At 34.9% G+C, this 22,967-nt stretch overlaps 1 protein-coding gene across 1 annotated transcript in view; it reads left to right on the plus strand.

The window, feature by feature from the left end:
• The window catches only part of IPO8 (importin 8), a 68,339-nt gene that overhangs the window by 2,267 nt on the left and 43,105 nt on the right, over positions 1-22,967 (plus strand). The window contains exons 2-8 of the mRNA XM_069585445.1: positions 2,102-2,183; positions 7,534-7,690; positions 10,192-10,350; positions 11,329-11,485; positions 16,213-16,302; positions 17,987-18,081; positions 18,513-18,597. Of these exons, the coding sequence (XP_069441546.1) occupies positions 2,102-2,183; positions 7,534-7,690; positions 10,192-10,350; positions 11,329-11,485; positions 16,213-16,302; positions 17,987-18,081; positions 18,513-18,597 (825 nt within the window). The remainder of the gene's footprint in view (positions 1-2,101; positions 2,184-7,533; positions 7,691-10,191; positions 10,351-11,328; positions 11,486-16,212; positions 16,303-17,986; positions 18,082-18,512; positions 18,598-22,967) is intronic.

Consider the following 22,967-nt stretch of genomic DNA (forward strand, 5'->3'; position numbering starts at 1 on the left):
GGTCGGTTCTTCACCACTAGTGCCGCCTGGGAAGCCCCTTTGTTCCTGATATTTCAATCCAAATCCATACCAACCTAACTCTGCCCTGCCCCATATCCACCCAACTCATTACAGACCACAACTACCTCTGCATCTTCTAAAAGTAGATTATTGCTGTGTCACTCATTTAGCATTTATATTTAGTATAATATAATGCTTTGGATTGTAATAGGCTCTAAGTATTCTTTTGAATTGTAAGTAGAAGACCAAAGTATAATGACACATAACCTTTTAATAAATATGGTTTTAATGTCGCATTTTGTATGCTTTATCGTTTACCACCACTGTAACATCCTTCTTTGTTGGATAAACCAGTGGGTAACCTACCACAGGGGATTAGGGTCCCTCAGTTATTTTAGTGACTGAACAACAAGAGTAAATTTTTGAATTATCTTGTAATTGTTGTTCCTTTCATCCTCTATAAACTGCAGAACCTTAAATTTTTGTATATGAAGTAAATTCTTTATCTATAATTGAAACCACTAAGTTGTGTCTGACTCTTTGTGACCCCCAAGGACTGCAGCATGCCAGGCTTCCTGTCCTTCACTGTCTCCCAGAGTTGCCCAAATTCATGTCCATTGAGTTGGTGATGCCATCTGACCATCTCATTCTCTGCCACCCTCTTCTCCTTTTACCTTCTTCAGTCTTTTCCAGTGAGTCTCTTGAGGCTCTTATCAGGTGGCCAAAGTATAGGAGCTTCAGCTTCAGTCCTTCCAATGAATATGAAAAGAGTCAATATTTTAAATATGCCAATTTTCTCCGTTTTTTGGGTTAAACATTCATCTCAATGAATGTTATTATAAATAATAGGAAAGGTGATAAATTAAAAAAAAGGAGTAGTGTGCATAAACCTAGCGGTGCACCGAAAGGGATGCCACCATAGATCCAGGTTCTAGGGAGGAAGTAAGCAGAACAGACTCCTTGTGACATCATCTGGCTTAGTCTCACTGAGAATTTATGAGTCTTTTCTGGGAATGTCAGCAGGCATGGCCAAGTGTAAGCTCTGGGAATGTGGCAGGCCTGTAATGTGGTCCAGGTACTAGACATCTGGAGGGAATATGGTCAGAAGGAATAGGCTGCTTGCTCTCTCTCTCTTTGTTTTTTTTGCATCTATAGTCCATGGCCAAACTCAGGAGTAGGTCAGAGTAAAACATGTCTATGGGGAGAAATGGCCCAGGCAGTAGGCACTTCATCAGTGCAGGCTCACTTGGGCACTGCTAAGTTTAAAAGATGCTCTGGCAGCAGAGGGCAGCTGGTGACAGAGCTCTCAACCCTGTCTGTTGAGGTACATACACTGTTGCAATCTGGACTGGCTTATGCAGAGCCATTGTTCATTTTCTCTGTAGGATCTTCTATTTTCTGTAGCCCATGTTTTCTTTTCATCAAAAGTACTAACAAAATTGAAGCTCAAGTAAGCTGGAAAGAAACACTTGTATAAGTCACTCGCCTGGAAAACTGCATTAACAGAGGAGCCTGGCAGGCTACAGTCTATGGGGTTGCAAAGAGTCAGACATGTCTTAGCGACTGAGCGCAATGTATGAGTATGAATCAAATAAAAATGTGAAGTTTTAAATTCATAAAATAGCTCCTAGAATTTATTAAGAATAAAACAAATATTCCTTTTACAGAAGAGTGAGGGGAATAAAGGATTTGTGGAAGAAAACAAATAGCCAACCGACAGGAAAAAAATTCAAGCTAGAATAAGTGTAATTTAAAATATGAATAAGGATGAAAAATTTTGAAGGAATGATAATGCTAATCTCTATATTAGATAGATGGGCACACATATAATCTACTGTGGGAAGCATAAATTGCTATACCCTTTCTGGAGAACATTTTGACAATATATATCTAAAAAAACATGAAAGTGTTCTTACTCTTTTATTCATCGATTTATTCTAAGTAATTTTTTTTTGTATTGTGGTAATCTTTATTTTGCTTTGGTGAGTTTCTTTTCCTTTAAAAGTTTTTCTTTTGTTTGGACAGGAATGTATTCATAGGTGCTGACAGTTATTCACTTGTATTGCCCTATTTTTAATAAAATATTTCTTTGTAATTTCAGTCTTACAAGATTATCAATTTTGCCCCCAGTCTACTTCGGATTATAGTGTCTGAGCATGTGGAATTCCCAGTGCGCCAGGCAGGTGAGTTGGTTTTTTCAGTCCTATCTAAGATTATTTATGGGTAAAACTAGAGCTAGAGTTTTATTTCATTTCTAAATATCTGCTTTCTTTGAAAACATAGGAAACATACATGAGGTATTTCTCATGGCTTGAAAACTGACTGTCTTTTTCCCTGGAAATTAAGAGGTTCATATGGAGCTCTTAAATCTCTCATAGCTTTTTCTGTCCTCTTCTCCCTTCTAGCTATTAATACAGTTCCTTTTCTCTATAACTTTGGCATTTTTCCTCGTAGCTTATTCAGTTTTAATAGCTTTATCTCCCTAATTTTTAATGATTCCTGGTGGCTTTGCGTTTAGACCCGTAGATTAACATCATGAATTTGTGTATATGAATTTGGCTCCATTCCATGTGTCAGATCGTGGAGGGGGAAGGTTTGCACAGGTGTTCCTAACCACATGATGGGAAGCAGAACTTTTGTTATAAATGTGAACCTTGCCTTTGGGTCTGTGGATCTTAGGGTAGTTCCTTGATTTTTTTTATTGTTCTTCTTCCTTTTTTAAATGAACTGGTCATCAGAAACCAGAAGGTTAAAAATGGAGCATGAAGAATCCTGGAAAGAAAATAATTTCAAGTGACGGGGATAAAATGACAGTAGCTAATTTATATGATTGAAGAGACTTTTTAAAAATTATGTGACATGCACTCATAAATAAATTTGGCAATATAGAAAAATACACAGAAAAAAGTAAAAAAATTAACCTACATTCATTACTCAGAAATGACCCATCATTAACATTAGGTGTCCATTACTCTGTGCGTGTGTTCAGATAGAAGGATAGATGAACAATTTTATAGAAATGGAATTATACGCTACATGCTGATAAAAGTAGTTTTACTTGAACATAACAGAATAAAGTAGGGAATCATTAAATTTTGGAAAAATATGTATGATTTCCTAAACAGTCCCTTTGTGGTTAAATTATCTTATGGAAAAGATAAGTTTCTTATGAAGGAACTATGGAAAAACATTCATGCTGGAATTATTTTTACTTTAATAAGGTTTATGAGACTTCAGTGTAAGTTTTTTGAAATCACAATTCTCAGTTTAATGTTTGTTTTATAAAATAGGGCTGTTTTGAAACCACATTTTGCTAAATGGAACTTACTTTAATAACCTAAGTGTTTATAGGGCCATTGTGAATTTGCTATAAAGCTTTGCAATAGAAATAGTATTTTTAAGGATCTTAAAGCAGTTTATTAAATTAATGTCTTATTTATATGACATACAACTGTTTCAAAAAAACAAAATTTATATTATTAGATTGCTCTTGAACCTATCCCGAGAGATAGCTACTATCAACTTTGGTGCATGGTTCTCTAATTCTTTTTATTTTTCTGTAGATATGCTGATTTTAAAAAGTAATAAAAATCTGTTTGTACTACACATGCTATTTTGTAATTTCCTTTTTTTTTTTTCACTTAACCATATACCCTTGGGAGATCATTCCATATCAGTGCACATACATATACTTCATTCTTTGTACAATTATTTAGTATTTCTTTCTTTTTAAAAGAGTATATTTCTGAGATTTCCATACTCCCATTCCTCTATATATTCTTTTTTAAAAAACGTTTATTTTTGTTTGGAGGATAATTGCTTTACAGTGTTGTGTTGGTTTCTGTTGTACAATAACACGAGTCAGCTGTAAGTATACATATATTCTCTTGAACCTCCTTCCCACCCCTTTACCATCCGACCCTTCTACGGTGCACCCTTCTACAGAGCGCTGGGCTGAGCTTCCTGTGTTATACGGCAGCTTCCCACTAGCTATCTGCTTTATACATGGTAATGTATATATTTCAGTGCTACTCTCAGTTTGTCCCATCCTCTCTTTCTGTATTTCTTTGAATTAGAACTACCATAGTGTATTTAAGCCATCTGATACTGGTGGGCATGTCCCTTATTGCCCCTTTTTATTGTTTTTATTAGAGGCAACACTAAAATGAACATCTTTGAACACATATCTCTGGACACTAGTGGAGATAGTTTCACAGGATGAAACAAATGGAAATGCTAGGTTAATGATTTTAACAATATTAACTTTTACAATTTTGAATCTTATCACCAAGTTGCATTTGCTTACTTTTTCTATCAACGGTGCATTAGAATGCTGGCTTTCCCATATCCTCACCAGTTCTATACAACTTTGAATCTTAATAACTTAGGTAATTAAGTTTTAATGTAAAATGTAATTAGCATTTGAAAGCAATTTTTATTTATAATTTATGTAGATTTTAAATCTGTTAGCCACAGGACAGAGTTTCTCTTGGTTGTTGATCATGTCCTAATTCATTAGGACAACTTTTTACTTTACAGCATCCATTTTATTATACAGCCTGTGTATATATTGTGTAGAAGTCTGCATTATAACTATCCTAAATTTAAGTGCCATTTATAAATTTTCTCTTCTGTTTAACCTATTATTAGAATACAAAGGTACCCCAAGAATCATGGTGACCCTCAGACAATTTGTCATTTTAGCATGACATTTAAAACAGAATGTTGTGATCTTTGATTTTTAAAAATCAGCTTGTTCGTAAAAGTTATGCTATAATATTAAGTGGAAAGACATGGTTCTGTGAAATATTCAGTTTTTGTTTTTTTTTTTGCTTGTGGGCAATTAATAGTCTTGCTATTATCAATAAAGCTTGTTAGTGAGGGTCCTTTATTACTTTACTGGTGAGAAATAGGAAATAAATGTAATATTTTGATATTGGCAAGCTAAACAAGATAAATTTGGATGTTTGCTCCACTGTTTCCCTTTTGATTGGCAAGCTTAGTAGCATTATCAAGGTGGTAACTTCAGTGTTTCAGATTACAGAATCTAGAAATTAACAGGAAGTTGCTTGATTAGTCCAGAAGCACTTCAAGATTCTCTTTTGTTAAAATTCATGTGTCTTATTTGTATGAAACTCTATGGCTCTTACTCAGAATCTGTTTAATCTTGTTTTAGATATAATTTACACACTTCATTATCTTATTTCTTAGCCTTTAACAGATTAATAACAAGAGAGAGAAGGGGAGAAGGACTCCCAAATTACTATGAAAAATAGGAAAACTTAGAAATATCGACTCAAAAAGCATAGCATTCCGCTTCACTAAGTTTGATTGCATCCTTTTCACTTTGGTATTATAGAACCCAGTTGATCTGTGTGGTGGTGGTGGCTCTGGGTCCAGAACATAGAGCGTACGTGATGATTCATTGTGTTTCAAAAGGGGAGAAATGCGTGTATGGTTTAAAGTTAATTTCAAACTTAAGATGCTGAAGTTATTTTTGCAGAAAAACAAATTTTAATACTTAATTTCTTTATGAATGAATTAAGATATTTGTTTTTACTTAGCTCTGGCATATGGTTAGATAGACATTTGAATTAAATGATTAAAGGGATATTTTTAGATTATTGGTAGAGTTTCAGTTATTTTTGGTATTTTCCCTTTATTATCTTTAGTAATCCATGATTATAAGCATAATTAATATTCTGTTTTCAAATTATTACATTAAGTTCAGTTTTATTTTAACTGCATGTTTCTTGCAACCTATACAGTTTGTCAGTGTCTTTTATACAGTCCATTTCTTGTGTCCCAGAATAAAAATAGTTTTAGTTATAAAATTAATAGCATTTAATGAATAAATTATGAATAGGTCCATGATTTTACCATGTCTGTATCTTTGCTGTCTGAAAGTTGCTTTTTATTTTCAAGACTAGTTCTGTAGGGATTAAAATGGCATTGTGATTTTTCTTTTTGCAAAGATTAATCTCATGAAATCAGTCTGAAGTGCTGACAGGTTGGACCATAGATCATTTATTCATTTTTTCCAACAGTTTGTGTATTTTTATTGCCAATGATGGTTACATAATAAAATAAGTATACTGGAGTAAATGATGGTACTTAGTCCAGAGCTTGTGTGGTCTGACTTAAAAAAAGACAAAAACCCAAACTCTCACACATAGACACATTTCTCTTTCTCTCTCTCCTGCCTCCCTCCCTTCCCTTTTCTTTCCCTTCCCACCCCCTCACCTGCCCCCCACTTTCTCCCTTTCCCTCTTTCTTTCAATGTCTCAAATAATTTTTGTTTTTGTTCTAAAAAATGAAAGTCTTAGGTGAAATTGTGTTTTTCAGACCTTTGTTGAATCAAAACTAATGAAAGAGGAGCTTATAGGATATCAGGTTCATAATTTCACTGGATTTCTGTTGTATTACAGCCAGTGTAGAACATGTTTTGGTTTAGTCTTTGTGGTATAATGCTTTTATGAGCCAGTTTAGCTTATGTTAAAATTGAGATGAAGGGAGGAATGGGGAAGAAGGGAGAGGAGAAACTTAAGGGAAGACAGTTATAATGCTTTGCAGGTCATCTCTTTTTATTTTTATATTTTATGTATAGGTAAGAATATGACATTATAAAAACATATGTATTCCCAGTGCTCAGCTGGGTTAGTGAGAAAGCTTTGCATTCCTGTCAGAACTCTGTAGCAGTATATTAGCTTCTTTCAGAAGTCTTTTGTTAAATGTAACTGCTGCTGCTGCTGTTGCTTCAGTCGTGTCTGACTCTGTGTGACCCCATAGACGGCAGCCTACCAGGCTCCCCCGTCCCTGGGATTCTCCAGGCAAGAGTACTGGAGTAGGGTGCCATTGCCTTCTCCCTGTTAAATGTTGAAGGTAATTAAAAAAAATAGGAACCAAATCATTGATGATTATACTTTGATAGAAATAAACAGATAAGAGATTTCCCGAGATTTTCCAAAAATATTTGAAAGCTAATGTTCTTTTCTTTATTGTTATATTTGCAAGTGGCAAATATTTCCAAAGGGTTAGATAATAATTACCAATACTATAAAAAGCATACAAATTTCAAAATGGTAGTGTGGGATAATAATACTCAGTGAAAGAAAGACAGAAAAGGCAATCTATGTGAAGGGCTGTAGAATTTCACCTGTTGTCAGTTCAGTATTGGACATTATGAACAGTATGACGCTCATGATCTGAAAATTTTTTAGTAGAGTTGCATTTAGACCATTTTGTATTTAGTATATAGGTACATACTTGAGTTCCTAGGTCATTTTTCTGTCATGTAAACTCTGGAGCTTTATTTAATGAGATGTTTTCTGCTTAGATTTACTTTACTAGCTAAAGAGAAACTTTAAATTTTTATTCATTTTCCCTTCTCCATTTGGCTATTTATAAGATTTTCCATTTTTGCTGGGTGTCATATTTAGCATTGAAGGGTTTAGCCTTTCATGCTGTGCAAGGCTAAATGAAAGCTATCTTTTCACTACTGCTACATTAGCTTTTATTTTTCCTCTAATTTAGCTGCCATTTACTTGAAGAACATGGTGACACAGTACTGGCCAGACCGAGAACCTCCGCCCGGAGAAGCAATATTTCCATTCAATATTCATGAAAACGATCGCCAGCAAATACGTGATAATATTGTGGAAGGAATAATTCGGTCTCCAGATTTAGTGAGGTACATTATACTATATCTGTGTGCTTTGTGGGAAACACAGACTATATGGATGGGGGAAATTAGTTTAATCATCAGCCTCAAGTTTGTTTTTTAAAAGAGATACAAAGTAATGAAGATGGTCACTCAATACAGTTTTAATTATTTGTTTTTGCGTTTGTAATTCTTTGCTTTTATATATATATATATATATAGAGAGAGTTATTTTTTTGGCTGCATCATGTGGCATGTGGGATCTTAGTTCCCCAACCAAGGATCAAACCCATGCCCCCTGCAGTGGGAAAGGAGGAATCTTAACCCCTGGACCACCAGAAAGTCCCTGCCTCAGAATATTTTGGAAAGGATTTAGTTGCTATCAGTAGCCACAAAAAAAGTTAAAGCAAACATGTAACTACAATTGTTGTGTAGATCCCTGTATGTAGATAACCTATATTCTCAGTTAAAGCCTTTGTCTTTTCACTATTTGCTCTTCTTTTCCCTGATACAGGGAAATTGACTTCTGGGGGTTTTAACTTACCACTTTTGTAATACTCTACCTATCTTTTTATTCATTTTTGTGAGCTGAGCATCTGTTCCTTTGAAGAAGATAGAATGGAGAAAGTATAAACTAGAAGTATCTCTGGTTTTTTAAATTTAGATTAGCTGCTGTAGAGTCCAGTCGACTTTCTACGGTGATGGAAATCTTCTGTATCCATACTGTCTGATCCTTAGTCATGTGGCATAGAAGCCAGTGGAGTACTTGAAATATGGCTAGTGTACCTGAGGAACTGAATTTTTAATTTAATTATATAACTGGTGGCTGCCCTTATTGGATAGCACAACTATAGAGTCAAAAAAATTATGCAGTCTTAAAATAGGAAAAACAAATTCTTTTCAACGTGAGAGAGTGATTAGGTTTCTTTAGAAAAGGCAGGAGGGAAACAGATGAATCCGAGGTAGGGAAATGAAATTAACTTCAAGAGATTAGATATAACTTTATTCCTGAGTGTGACAAGCATTGAACTCCTCTTTGTGCAGTTGTTTCATTAAGAGGAGAAAGGAGTTGTACTGATGAAAGAAAATAGTCTTTATTCTTGTTAGTTGCCCACATGCCCGTCTGGCACTGGCTTCCCTGTGGTACCATCATGTGTCCATTTCTTGGCAAAATCTTAACATTTTAAATCTCTCTGAATCTTGCAAGCAATGCTTCTACACAGTAATATATGAAAGGGTGGCTGTTCATAGACATCCTTTGCTTGGCTTGGAATGAGAAAGGATTAAGACGGTCAACCTGAAGATGAAATAAAAAAAATGAAACTTTTCATTTTTATTGAATACAGATACGATCTGTTGGTTGTTTAGGAACAGCTGCTGGTGGCATAGGAGGTTATCTTTATCTTTATTATGAGACAGTTCTTTGTGGCTTTGCTTCTTTTATGTCCTGAAGGCTTAACTGTAACCACTCTTAAATAAATATTCTCAAAGTTTATTTAAAAGTACTGCAAAGGATATTTTGCAGATAGATTTGGAGACACAAGGAAAAGGCATTATTTTGTTTGTTTCATTTCAGTGAATTCAAGTTATTGGCTGTTGAACTGAATACGTATCTTTTTCTTGGCATAGTGGAATCCTAATTTAGCTTGATTCACTTTCTGACCATTTGCAAGTGACCATGTAAGGACACACTGAGAGTTTGTAGGAGAGAAATTTTTTTCCCTCACTTTCTTTTCAGTTGTGACTGGGATCCAGTTGAGGAAATGATTACTGACCTAAGTGTTATGAGATCACATCTTTTATCACTTAACTTCATGGTTTTATTGAAGATATTTCTTTTTTTTTTTTTTTTCTGTTTAATGTCTTGCCTGTTGATTTTTTCCTATGTTTCTTTGGAAATAGCGCTTAACATTCCCCTTCAGGAATTTCCAGCTAGTACTTGGTACTTTGTATAAAATTTAGGATCTAAGGAAAAGCTTTGATAGGTGCAAAATACTGCATGGCTGGAATTGCTGATGACTGATTCCAGACTTTGGCTCACGGAGATGCTTGCCACTGTTATGTAGGCTTCCATTTTACTTACTGTGACCATTTTTAGGTTAAGTTTGTCTAGTTGAAATAATGAAATACTTTTTGTTTTGTTTCCCTGTAGGATATGATAACCAAAATACAAAATATGACAAGATGGGAAATTTGATAAGAGCTGGGGTTGATTCATTGTCTTTTGTTTTCTGGAGACTTTTTTATGAATTTATTAATTTTTTTTTACAAAGCTTATCTTTAGGATAAGACCATTTGAAAGATTTGATACATTTTAGGCAATCACTCATTCTGTTTATTTTCATTAAGTTTGAGTTACTGAGGAGGTGTTTTTTTTAATAGGACCACTCTTTTTCTTATCACCCTAAATAAATAACTGTATAATGTAGATAAATAGGAATCAAAGTGCTTTTGTGTACAGTACTAGAGGTCTTTGAAGCCTGATATTTATAACTACTTAGATTGTGGACTTTTTTCCCCCCACCTTATAGAGTCCAGTTAACAATGTGTCTCCGTGCCATCATTAAATACGATTTCCCTGGTCACTGGCCAGCGGTAGTCGACAAGATAGACTATTACTTGCAATCACAGAGCAGTGGAAGCTGGCTTGGCAGTTTGTTATGTCTGTATCAACTGGTGAAGACATATGAGTAAGTTGATTTCTATTGGCTGAAGATACCAGCCTTGTGTTACTTAGAAAGAATTACATTGCATAGAGGGGTCTGCTGTGGGTGTTGTGCAGAATCAGGTTAGTGTGGGAAATGTTGGATTAAACACAAATGTGGTAATTTACTACAGTTTTTCAAAGAATCTTTAATCTGCTAATGTGTTAATCTTTCAGGCAGTGCTTCTCAAACTTATTTGTTAGTTTCAGAGGACCATTTATTTAACAGCTTTCCTTGGAAATTTTGATGGAGAGGTACCTTAACATTTGTCTTCAAGTGAGCACATTATTAAGTAGACCAAACATTTACCTTTTTGGATGCAAGGTAGAAAATGTTCACGTTTCTTTGCTGAGTTTTGTTTCTATAAGAATTGCTTGGGAAGTTTGGGAGTAGTGTCACGTTCAATAGCATTGCTTTCTAGTTTCAAACTGCTGCTCCTGCACACAGAGTTTGGTAGTCCTTCTTTTAAAGTGATTTTTAGAGGATATTTTAGACTTATACCTATTAAAGTGATCTAAGAGCACATACATTGGTAAACTATTTTAACTTCTCAATATACGGTAGAGACAACTGTTTTTTCCACCATTATTTGTTATATAATAGGAATATCTATTTAAGCTTGCATATCAGCCTGTATTTTGTGGCAAGAATTGTGGCATGATGAAAATTAATCTAAGTACTAGAAAAATTGATTTAGAAAAGTTGCAAAGCTGTTTTTGATTATTTTGAATTAGTCCAACTCTTTCTAAAAAGATTTTAGGTTTTCTGCCTGAAACAGAGATGTGCTCTTTTAAAGTCTGTCTCAGGTTTATTCTAACAATCCAAAGTGAAATGTAATACAGTGTTTGGAAAGTTATTGTTTTAGTTTTATATAGTTTAGAAATACTGTTTTTCATTCATTGCTTATAGCTCTTTTGTGGGGGGAGAAATTATTGTTCTCTTGTTTTGTCTTTGCTCATGTAGATATAAGAAAGCAGAGGAAAGAGAACCTCTTATAGCAGCAATGCAAATATTTCTGCCTCGTATTCAGCAACAAATCATGCAGCTCCTTCCTGATTCCTCACATTATTCTGTATTAATACAGAAACAGATTCTGAAAATCTTTTATGCACTTGTACAGGTAAGTTTCTATAGCAGAAGACAAATTTGATGCCATGTATTTCTGCCTGGCACATCGAAAGTGCTCAGTAAGTGTCAGTTATTGTTTATTGGTGAAAATTACAAAGTATATATTCTCACATGTATTTCTTAAAAAAAAAATCCTTATGAGAGAACAGACTTAGAGAGGTCAACTTAATTGTCCAAGGTTATCTGAGTGGCAGAGCTGAGATTCAGTGGCCATATGTCTTTCACCCCAGTGTCTGAAGTCTGAGTATGGAAGAAACAAGGCAGTTAACTGTCCTAAAACCTGATGATTTGACTAATCTGTCCATAGCATTCTGCCTGTAGATTAGTTTTAATTATAGAAGAAGAGAAAGGAAGAGTTCTTTTTTTATTGAGAAATCATATTGATGGTAGTTTGTTTGCATTTGACCCAATTTAAAGCTAACAAATGAGATTGAGTGACTCATTTACCTTCATTTAAAAATTTCCTTTTTCTTAATTGAAAGCTATAATGAACATTAATATGGAATGTTTTAAATATAAAAATATTTAAAATTTAATCCTTGAAAGGCTTGGGTAAGATATTTAGATCTGGGTGGAGAAAGAATAATTGCTGTCAGTTTAAACTATTTGAGTGATGAGTGGATTAAAGCTTTATTTCATGCTTTTCTTTTAACTTAGTCATGGCAAGAGGGTAGTTTTATCAAGCTAGAGAGTCAGGATAGTTTGGTTTTGTTCTTGGCTTCTATCTGACTGAAGTACTTTTATATTGTTCTAGAGTATTTCACTTTAATAAGGATTTATATTTTTAGCCTCACCTTTTAAACTTTTAATAGAGACAGTCCAGGGAGGATGTTTGTGTTTTTTTCAACTTTGCCTTTTTGAGGGGAGTGGGAAGGGGAAAGGAGGCACCTCTGAGAAAAGAGAAGAAACTAGAATGCTAAGAAAACATATCCCTTCACCTTTTTTTCCTTTTTTAAAAAGTAATAAACTAGGAAGATGTATGATGCTTTTGGTTTTGTTTTTCTGTTCAGAAATCTTTCTCAGGAGCATCACTTTGGGGCAAACACTTTTTATTCAGTGAGATGTCTTACCATTAGACATAGTAATATCCCATTTATTCAGAGCCAGACTTCCCTTTCCCACTGGGAGAGGCATAGCCAGGAACTGTAAGTAAGACAGAGGATGATGAAATAGTTTTTTTAAAGTCTCTACTTCTACTTAGTTTGCTAAGAGAGAAAAATCTAATTTTTTTTTTCTTAACATGTATGTGCTAAAAACCTAAAAAATCTGGGAAAAAAACCCTCATCATTTTAAACCATTTCAGTAATTATTGTGTGCTGATATAGTAATATTCTTCAGTGAGGAATCCTGGAAGCAAAAATTTAGAAGGCTTTAAGTGGCATAGTTCCAGTAAGTAATGTAAGTTATGTAAGTAAAGAATGATTGTCTATAAAGGAAAAGGCAGAAAAATTTTTGTTATAAAAAGTATGATATAATGAAATTGATTTTGTGTAAGCATTTATTAAATATTGATTGTGTACAGGGCTCTTGAATATTTCATACATATTTCAGAACTCATTTGTCCAGAAGTGAACTCATTAACCCTGAGCCTGCTCTTCCTCTTTGCTCCATCTTAAAACCAACTGACTGCCCACTGCATTTAGAATAAAGTGTTAATTTCTTCACCTGGCCTATAAAACCTTTCATCTCTCACCTCATCTTATGCTATATTTAGCTTTAGCTTTGTTCTTTACACTCCAGCCATATGGAACTTCTTTTAGCTTCATGAGCAGGTCATGTCCTCTTGTCACTGCTGAGCCTCTAAAGGCACTGTGCAGCCTGGAGCACCCTCCTTCTCCTTTCTGCCCTGGTCCATTTGTGCTCATTCTTTGTGTCTCGGCTTGCATATCACTTCTTCCAGAGAAGTTGTCTCTTCTGTTAGCAGGCTGCGTTACATGGTCCTCATGGGTGCTCTTATTAATATTGTAATGCTTTTATCTGTTCTGTTTATCACACCATATTGTAATTTTTTATTTAAATGTTTCTCCCCCCTCAATTAGAATGAAGCTTTACTTATTATATCCTTAGCATGTAGCAGGTTTTGGAATGCATGGATGCAGAGATGCTAAGCCTCATCTGTAGCTCAAGGTGTAGTAGGGAGGGGAGTTGTACACTAATATAGTGTAGTGGACTGTGATATCATACCACAGTGTAGACAGAATTAGTTGAAAAAAGTGTTTCTTGAAGGAAAGATTTTCATTAAAGTCATTAAAATGAGTTTGCATCACAAAAAGATAATTATGGGAGGAGAAATTAAGGAAACATCCCTATTTACAACTGCATCAGAAATAATAAAATGCCTTGGAATAAACTTATCCAAGGATGTAAAAGACCTATATTCTGAAAGCTAAGATGAAGGAGTTTGAAAACAGTACAAAGAAATGGAAAGATATTTTGTGTTCTTGGATTGGAATAAGTAATACTGTTAAAATGTCCATACTATCCAAAGCAGTCTATAGATTTACTGAAATCTCTATCAAAATATTGATGACATTTTTCACAGAAGTAGAACAGATAATTTACCAAAAACCCTGAATTGCCAAAGCAACCTTGAGAAAAAAGAACAAACTTGGAGATACCACACTCCCTGACTTCAGACTACACTGCAAATACACAGTAATCAAAACAGTATCATACTGGCACAAAAACAAGCTTATAGATCAGTGGAACAGAGCAGAGAACTCAGAAGTAAACCCATGCACATATAGTCAGTTAATCCACAACAAAGGAAGCAAGAATATATAGTGGAGAAAAGACAGTCCCTTCAGTAAGTGGTACTGGGGAAACTGGACAGTCATATGTAAATGAATGAGGACATTTCCTCATATCATATACAAAAATGAAATCAAAACAGATTAAAAACCTAAATGTGAGACCTGGAAACCATAAAACTAAAAGAGAAAACAGGTAGCACATTTTGACATGAATCATAGCAATATTTTTTTGGATTTGTTTCCTAAGACAAGGAAATAAAAACAAATGGGACCTAATTAAGCTTAAAAGCTTTTGCACAGCAGAGGAAACCATTGACAAAACAAAAAGACAGCCTGCTAAATGGGAGAAGATATTTGCAAATGATATTAGCAATAAGGGGTTAATATCCAAAATATATTAACAGCTCATATAGATCAATAACAACAACAACAAAAACCCAATTAAAAAATGGGCAGAAGACTTGAATAGACATTTATCCAAACAAGAAATATAGATAGTCAACAAGCACTTGAAAAGATGCTAAACATTGCTTATCACCAGAGAAATGTAAATCAAAGCCATAATGAGATACCACCTCATTTCAGAATACCTATCATGAAAAAATCTTCAAATAACAAATGTTGACAAGGATGTGGAGAAAGGGGAATCTTCATACACTGTTAGTGGGAATGTAAATTGGTACAGCCATTATAAAAAACTATATGGCATTTCCTCAAAGAACAAAAAATAGGACTACCATATGGTCAGCAATTCTACTGCTAGGTATATATCTGGAAAAAATGAAAACACTAATTCAAAAGATATATACACCCCAGTGTTCGTAACAGTATTATTCACAACAGCCGTATTATGGAAGCAACTTAAGTGTCCATCAATAGATTAATGAATGAAGATATTGTATGTTTATGTACATGCATATACATACAATGGAATATTACTCAGCCATAAAAAGAATGAAATTCTGCCATTTGCAGCAATGTGGATGGACCTAGAGTGTTTTACACTTAGCGAAATGTCAGGCAAAGAAACACAAATACTGTTATCACTTATATGTGGAATCTAAAAAATAAACAAGTGTTTGTAACAAAACAGAAACAGATACATAGATACAGAGAATAAACTAGTGATTAACAGGAGAGGGAAGTGGGGAGGGTCAAGATGCATTGGGATTAAGAGATATTAACTACTATGTATAAAATAAATGAGTAACAATGATGTATTGTACAGTGAAATACAGCCATTATTTTGTAATAACTTTAAATGGAATATAAGTCTATAAAACTAGTGAAGTCACTTGTATATCTGAAAATAATGTAATATTTTAAAAGAACTACATTTCAAAAATAAAAAGATAATTATATGAGGTAATGGAAGTATTGACTAACATTGTTGTAAAAGTAATTTAACAATATATATGTGTATCAAATGATCATGTTGTGTACCTTAAACTTACATAGTGTTATATATCGATTCTATCTCAATAAAGCTGGAAAGATAAAGTTTGACACCCAAAGTGGTAAATGGTAAAAAATCACTTATCTAGAGTCTCATGCTGAATAAATGACCTCTTTCTGTATTATTTTTATTATTTTTTACTTAAAAATGTACTAAGGACTTCGTTGGAGGTCCAGTGGTTAACACTTTGTGCTCCCAATGCAGGGGGCATGGGTTTGATCCCTAGTTGGGGAACTAAAATCCGGGATGATGCACAGCATGGCTGAAAAAAAGGAGGAGCTCAGAGAAATAATTTATAGCATGTATATTTTCTAGATTAAAAAAATTTAACTTACACACATATGCTTATAGAGCTGTTTTAAGTTAAATTTTAAGTTGAATCATCTGAAATTACTATTTTCATGGTCAAGTGTTAGACGTTCCATGTATTTCAGCCTTTCTATATAGATGAGTTGCAGATTTTTTAGAGGGGAGGAATTATTGTCTGATATTGTTGTCCTTTGTTTTCAGTATGCATTGCCTCTTCAACTGGTGAATAACCAAACCATGACAGCGTGGATGGAGATCTTCCGAACTATTATTGACAGGACTGTTCCTCCTGTAAGAAAGGGCTTCTGTTTCTAAGAAGAATTGGGAAAAGTTGGATTTGGGTTATTTGTGGTAGACTGATTATTATCCCAGACTGCTATTTAGGGAAAAAAAATTACTGTAATAAAAATAATTTATGATACATACTCAGCTACAGAAAATTCAGATAAACAAAATTAATAAAATCACTGTTTAATCCTACTAAAAATAGATAGCCATTTTTAAAACTTGATAATCATTCTCTTTTTTTCTCTGCATTCATATACAACATATTTTTTCCTACAGAAAATACTATAAAATCTTTAAGGAAGAAGTGATTAAAAAGGCTCTACTGACAAAATCCTATTAAAAAGTGATTAAAAAGGGTATACAGAAAAAGAAGCATTAACGAAATCTGTCAGGAAGAACAGTTATATTTTATGATGTGTGTGAAAACGGTGTATATAGATATGTAGACAGTTGTGTGCATGCGTGCGTGCTCAGTCATGTCTGCCTCTCGTGACCCATGGACTGTAGTCCACCAGGCTTCTCTGTCCATGGCATTTCCCAGGCAAGAATACTGGAGTGGGTACTGTTTTGATATTAATTTTCACTTAAAATTTCTTAGAAATATTTTGGACGATTTTGAATTTTTTTGTATGGTACATTTTTGCTTAATGCTTCATTAGCTAGATATTTAGCTTGTTATAGGTTTAACTATAAGGATGTAGTTAGATTTCTATGCACATATATGATTATTTTGTCTGGGTAACCTCCTTGCTGTGTTAAGGCTTTGACAGATCTTTAGCTAATTAGTAAATTAATTAATTGAAGTAGAGTTGATTCACAATCTTATATTGGTTTCAGGTGTTTGGCATAGTGATTCAGTATTTTTATAGATTATAGTTTATTAAAAGTTAGTAGAAAGTAATGGCTATAATTTTCTATTTTGACAGATCTTGAAAACAGCTTTCTAGAAACAGTATATTGGCTTATACTTTAATAAACAGTGACTGATGCTGTTTTGTTAAATTCTAAGTTTGCCAGTTTGATAGGTGAAAGATGGTGTCTCATTTTTATCTGCAATAAATGTGATACTATATTTCATCTATCAGATTAACTCAGAAAACTAATCAGATTAACTTAAAATATATTAAAATTTAAAAATTATATATATAATTATATTAAATATATAAAACATTATATTAAAATAAAAATATATTAAAATATAAAATTATAAAAATTATAAAATATTTTAAATTTTGAGTTTATCTCCAGATGTCTCAATATTCCTTCCTTTGTCTATATCTTGGGACAAATTATGTTGAGGTTTAGTTTATACACATTAATGCACAGAAATTAATGAACAGTTCAGTGAATTTTGACAGACTGACACTTGTGTTACTATCTCCGAGATCAAGATATAGAACTTTTTGGTATCCCAGAGAGTTTCCTTGAGGGATGTGATGTTTTGTATTTTGTTTTCTACTTATTTGGGCCTTAAGATAGGAGATAAATGTGAACAGTAGCACTAGTTAGTTGAAGTTTTGTTTGTTTAATTCCTACCTAGCAATCTGTAAAGTAAGAACTTGCATTTGTATGGCAATCTTAATTCATATTTAATATTGCTTAATTTATATCAACATTTATTCTGCCTTTGTTAGTCACATAAACCCTTTCATTGTAGGAGTTTTATCTGGGTGTTTTGTCCTCCTAGGAGACTCTGCAGATTGATGAGGATGATAGACCAGAACTAGTCTGGTGGAAATGTAAGAAGTGGGCACTACACATTGTAGCTCGACTCTTTGAACGGTAATTCTGGTTATTAGATTTACCATCTGCGGTTAGCATCTCAGTATTGGATATAATAAAATTGAATAGGTCCCCTTGATGCTGTATGGTATTTGATTATTTTTCTTTAGAGGGCAGAAAGTTACCCTGTGCTTGTTTTAAAGCAGGCTTCACTGTGATCATAGGCTTTGAGATCGTAATGAGGTGAACGGTCTTCGCTTTCTAGTCTCTGTAAAAAAGGATGGAGAGATGATATTTCTGTCTGAAATTTTAAGTATGGCCTGGAGTCTAAGTGCTGCTTGTCATAATTTGATTTCAGGGCTTTTAAATAAAAGGGAAAGTGTTAGTTTTCTGCCCCTATAGAATGTATCTATCAAAAAGTATTTAAACTAATGAGCATGTTTTGTTTACAAAATTCTGAGTATTTAAACATTTTCTCTTTGTGTTTCAAGATATGGAAGCCCAGGAAATGTCACAAAAGAATACTTTGAATTTTCTGAATTCTTTTTGAAAACTTATGCAGTGGGAATTCAACAGGTAATAAACTTAACATTTTTAAAATAAAAGGATGATTACTACTGAAAGTAGTTAAAGTCACTTCTATCATTTAAAAGTAGATTATAAAATATTAATTAATACATTACCTATTTTTAAGGATGAAATGGCAGCTCTGGGAATCTAATGCAATACTGTCAGTTTTAGAAGCAAATGTACTAGGGTCGCTACTGCCAGAATTCCCCTCCCAAACAAACAAACAAAAAAAAGAATACCCCTCCTTGATGCTGGACTCAGCCCTTTCAAGTATGTTGATTGATAACTTGTACAGCAGTCAACAGTATTAGATCATGTTCTTCAGTTAACTTTCTGACCTCATATCAGTTTCTTACCCTCTATTTCTTGAAGCCTACACATCTTTGTTTTAAGTTTTTATATCGGAAGATTTAGGTAATAGGAGTTGATCTATTTCAAGAGGAGTTGAACTCAGAAGTAGACTTTCAGCTGAGAACTTACACATTTTTGTGGAAGTTTGGGAACTTTTCTATACAGTGAAAATTAGGAACTCTTAAGAAATACTCCAAGTTGATGTTAATGTTTACAAACTACAAAGGATAGATGGACATGAAGACTGGATTATCTGTATTGCCATTTGAATTATGAAATTTTTGTTTCTGTTTCAACACATGAAATTTAATAATGATTGAGCATTGGCTATATCAGGGCTGTATTAAGGAAACAAAGATTAATCAGACATAGTAAAAGGCTTTAATGATAAAGAAAGTGTTTCTAGATTTTTATCAATCTCTGCATATTAGTCTTCTTTATTGTCAGTGATAGTTAAATACTTAAAACCTGACATCTTAGATGGAGTAATTCCTTTTATGGATTATCATTTCTAAAAATTTCCTTGCAGTGTTTCAGGAAAGCTATGGCTATAATTTTCTCACAAATTATTTTATTGGTCCATTAAGTTCAGTTCAGTACCTTAGTTGTGTCCAACTCTTTGTGACCCCACAGTCTGGAGCATGCCAGGCCTCCCTGTCTATCACTAACTCCTGGAGCTTGTTCAAACTCCATGTCCATTGAGTCAGTGATGCCATCCAACCATCTCATCCTCTATCATCCCCTTCTCCTCTCGCCTTCAATCTTTCCCAGCATCAGGGTCTTTTCCATTGACTCAGTTCTTTGCATCAGGTGGCCAAAGTATTGGAGTTTCAGCTTCAGCATCAGTCCTTCCAATGAATATCCAGGACTGATTTCTTCTAGGATTGACTGGTTGGATCTCCTTGCTGTCCAAGGGACTCTCTAGAGTCGTCTCTGACAACACAGTTTAAAAGCATCAGTTCTTCAGTGCTCAGCTTTCTTTATGGTCCAACTCTCACATCCTTACATGACTACTGGAAAAACCATAGCTTTGACTAGATGGGACCTTTGTTGGCAAAGCAATGTCTCTGCTTTTCAATATGCTGTCTAGGTTTGTCATAGCTTTTCTTCCAAGGAGTGTGCGTGTGTGCTAAGTTGCTTCAGTCATGTCTGACTCTTTGTGACCCTATGGGCCATAATCCACCAGGCTCCTCTGTCCAAGGGATTCTCCAGGCAAGAAAACTGGAGTGAGTTGCCATGCCCTGCTCCAGGTGATCTTCCTAATACAGGGATTGAACCCGCATCTTTTATGTCTCCTGCATTGGCAAGCGGGTTCTTTACCACTTGAGCCACCTGGGAAGTCCTTCCAAGGAGGAAGTGTCTTTTAATTTCATGTCTGCAGTCACCATCTGCAGTGATTTTGGAGCCCAAGAAAATATAGTCTGTCACTGTTTTCATTGTTTCCCCATCTGTTTCATGAAGTGATGGGACTGGATATCATGAAGTTAGTTTTTTGAATCTTGAGTTTTAAGCCAGATTTTTCACTCTCCTCCTTCACCCTCCTCAAGAGGCTCTTTAGTTAGTTCCTCTTCGCTTTCTGCCTTAAGGCCCATTAGACAGTTTGTATTTCAAATCCTAAAAGATGATGCTGTTAAAGTGCTGCACTCAGTATATCAGCAAATTTGGAAAACACAGCAGTGGCCACAGGACAGGAACAGGTCAGTTTTCATTCCAATCCCAAAGTAAGGCAGTGCCAAAGAGTGTTCAAAGTACTGGACAACTGCACTCATTTTGCATGCTAGCAAAGTAATGCTCAAAATTCTCCAAGTGAGGCTTCAGCAGTACGTGAACCGAGAACTTCCAGATGTTCAAACTGGATTTAGAAAAGACAGGGGAACCATAGATCAAATTGCCAACATCTGTTGGATCATCTTAAAAGCAAGAGAGTTCCAGAAAAACATCTACTTCTGCTTTATTGACTACACCAAAGTCTTTGACTGTGTGGATCACAATAAACTGGAAAACTCTTCAAGAGATGGGAATACCAGCCTACCTTACCTGCCCCCTGAGAAACCTGTATGCAGGTAAAGAAGCAACAGATGTGCAGGTTTCAACATGGGACAATGGACTGGTTCCCAGTTGGGAAAGGAGTACGTCAAGGCTGTATGTTGTCAACTGCTTATTTAACTTATACGTAGAGTACATCATGTGAAATGCCGGGCAAGATGAAGCACAAGCTGGAAACAAGATTCCTGGGAGAAATATCAATAACCTCAGATACACAGATGATACCACCCTTATGGCAGAAAGTTAAGAAGAACTAACGAGCCTCTTGATGAAAGTGAAGGAGAGAGTGAAAAAGCTGGCTTAAAACTCAAAGGTCAAAAAATGAAGATCATGGCATCCTGTCCCATCACTTCATGGCAAATTGAGTGGGGAAACAGGGAAACAGCTCCAGACTTTATTTTCTTTGGCTCCAAAATCACTGCAGATGGTGACTGCAGTCATGAAATTAAGATACTTGCTCCTTGGAAGAAAAGCTGTGATAAACCTAGACAGCATATCAAAAGACATTACTTTGCCAACAATGGCCCATGTAGTCAAAGCTATGGTTTTTCCAGTAGTCGTGTAAGGATGTGAGAGTTGGACCATAAGAAAGCTGAGCACTGAAGAATTGATGCTTTTGAGCTGTTGTGTTGGAGAAGACTCTTGAGAGTCCCTACGACTGCAAGGAGATCCAACCAGTCAATCCTAAAGGAAATCAATCCTGAATATTCATTGGAAGGACTGATGCTGAAGCTCAAACTCCAATACTTTGGCCACTTGATGGGAAGAACTGACTTCTTGGGAAAGACTGTGGTGCTGGGAAAGATTAAAGGTGGGAGAAGAAGGGGACGACAGAGGATGAGATGGTTGGATGGCATCACCAACTCGATGGACATGAGTTTGAGCAAGCTCTGGAAGTTGGTGATGGACAGGGAAGCCTGGCATGCTGCAGTCCATGGGGTCGCAAGGAGTCAGACATGACTGAGTGACTGAACTGAACTGGAATATGTACTTCGTTGTGGATACCAGGATAATCAGGGAGCTGGTCAGCTCTCTCTCTGCTCTTTCCACTGCTATTAAAGCCCCAGTAAGCATCCTAAAATTGATGCCTTCTTATAGTGTGTTCAGTAGAGGTTTTCAGTGTCATGTAAACATGTATAAATACACACATTTAAATTTCATGCGGTTGCATCCATGCCGTGGAAGCCGTTCACAAAATGGCGCTCATGAGTGAACAACTAAACTGAACTGCACCCATGCCATCAACTGAACCTTGGTCATTTAAGGTATATATTCCTGATATTTTTAAATGTTTTTTTAAATCAAAAGCTGTTCCTTTGGTTAGTGTTGTGGCTCATCTGCTACCACCTGCGCTTCGCGTGAACCACAGCCATATTAGGGAGAACTGTGTTCAGTAGCGTCCCTTTTTAGTCTGAATTCCAGAAAGTTTCTTGGTGATAAGACTTCTTTTTTAATTTTTAAAAAATTTTTAATTTTACTTTATTTTACTTTACAATACTGTATTGGTTTTGCCATACATTGACATGAATCTGCCACAGTGATAAGACTTCTGACAAATTTTATAAGCCTGAATTTATGTGACTTGAACTGAATTCATGTTCTGAATTTGTAAATTTTGTACGTATTTTAAAAGAACACTTTTAAGTTTATGCATCAGTTGAGAGAGAGATAAGCTTGCTTGTAGTGAAGGACTCTGGAGATCAGGAACCGGAATACTTGGGCTATGTGGTAGTGCAGCCTCCTACATGGGTCATTGCAGTGGCTTTGGACATGGTTCCTTCCTTAGAAACAGTTTAAAAAAAAAAAAATTCTAAAAACTCGGTTTTGTGTTATTTCTACAAAGACTTTCCATGGTCTGAGATTATAAAATAAAAAATTTCCACACTCTTTTAGTTATTCTATGGTTTCTTTTTTTTTTGTTGCTGTTGAAATATTTTCCCCATCTGGAATTTATTTTGGTGTGAAGTTTAGTTAGGGAG

The sequence above is a fragment of the Ovis canadensis genome, chromosome 3, assembly GCF_042477335.2.
Source record: "Ovis canadensis isolate MfBH-ARS-UI-01 breed Bighorn chromosome 3, ARS-UI_OviCan_v2, whole genome shotgun sequence".
Classification (NCBI taxonomy): domain Eukaryota; kingdom Metazoa; phylum Chordata; class Mammalia; order Artiodactyla; family Bovidae; genus Ovis; species Ovis canadensis.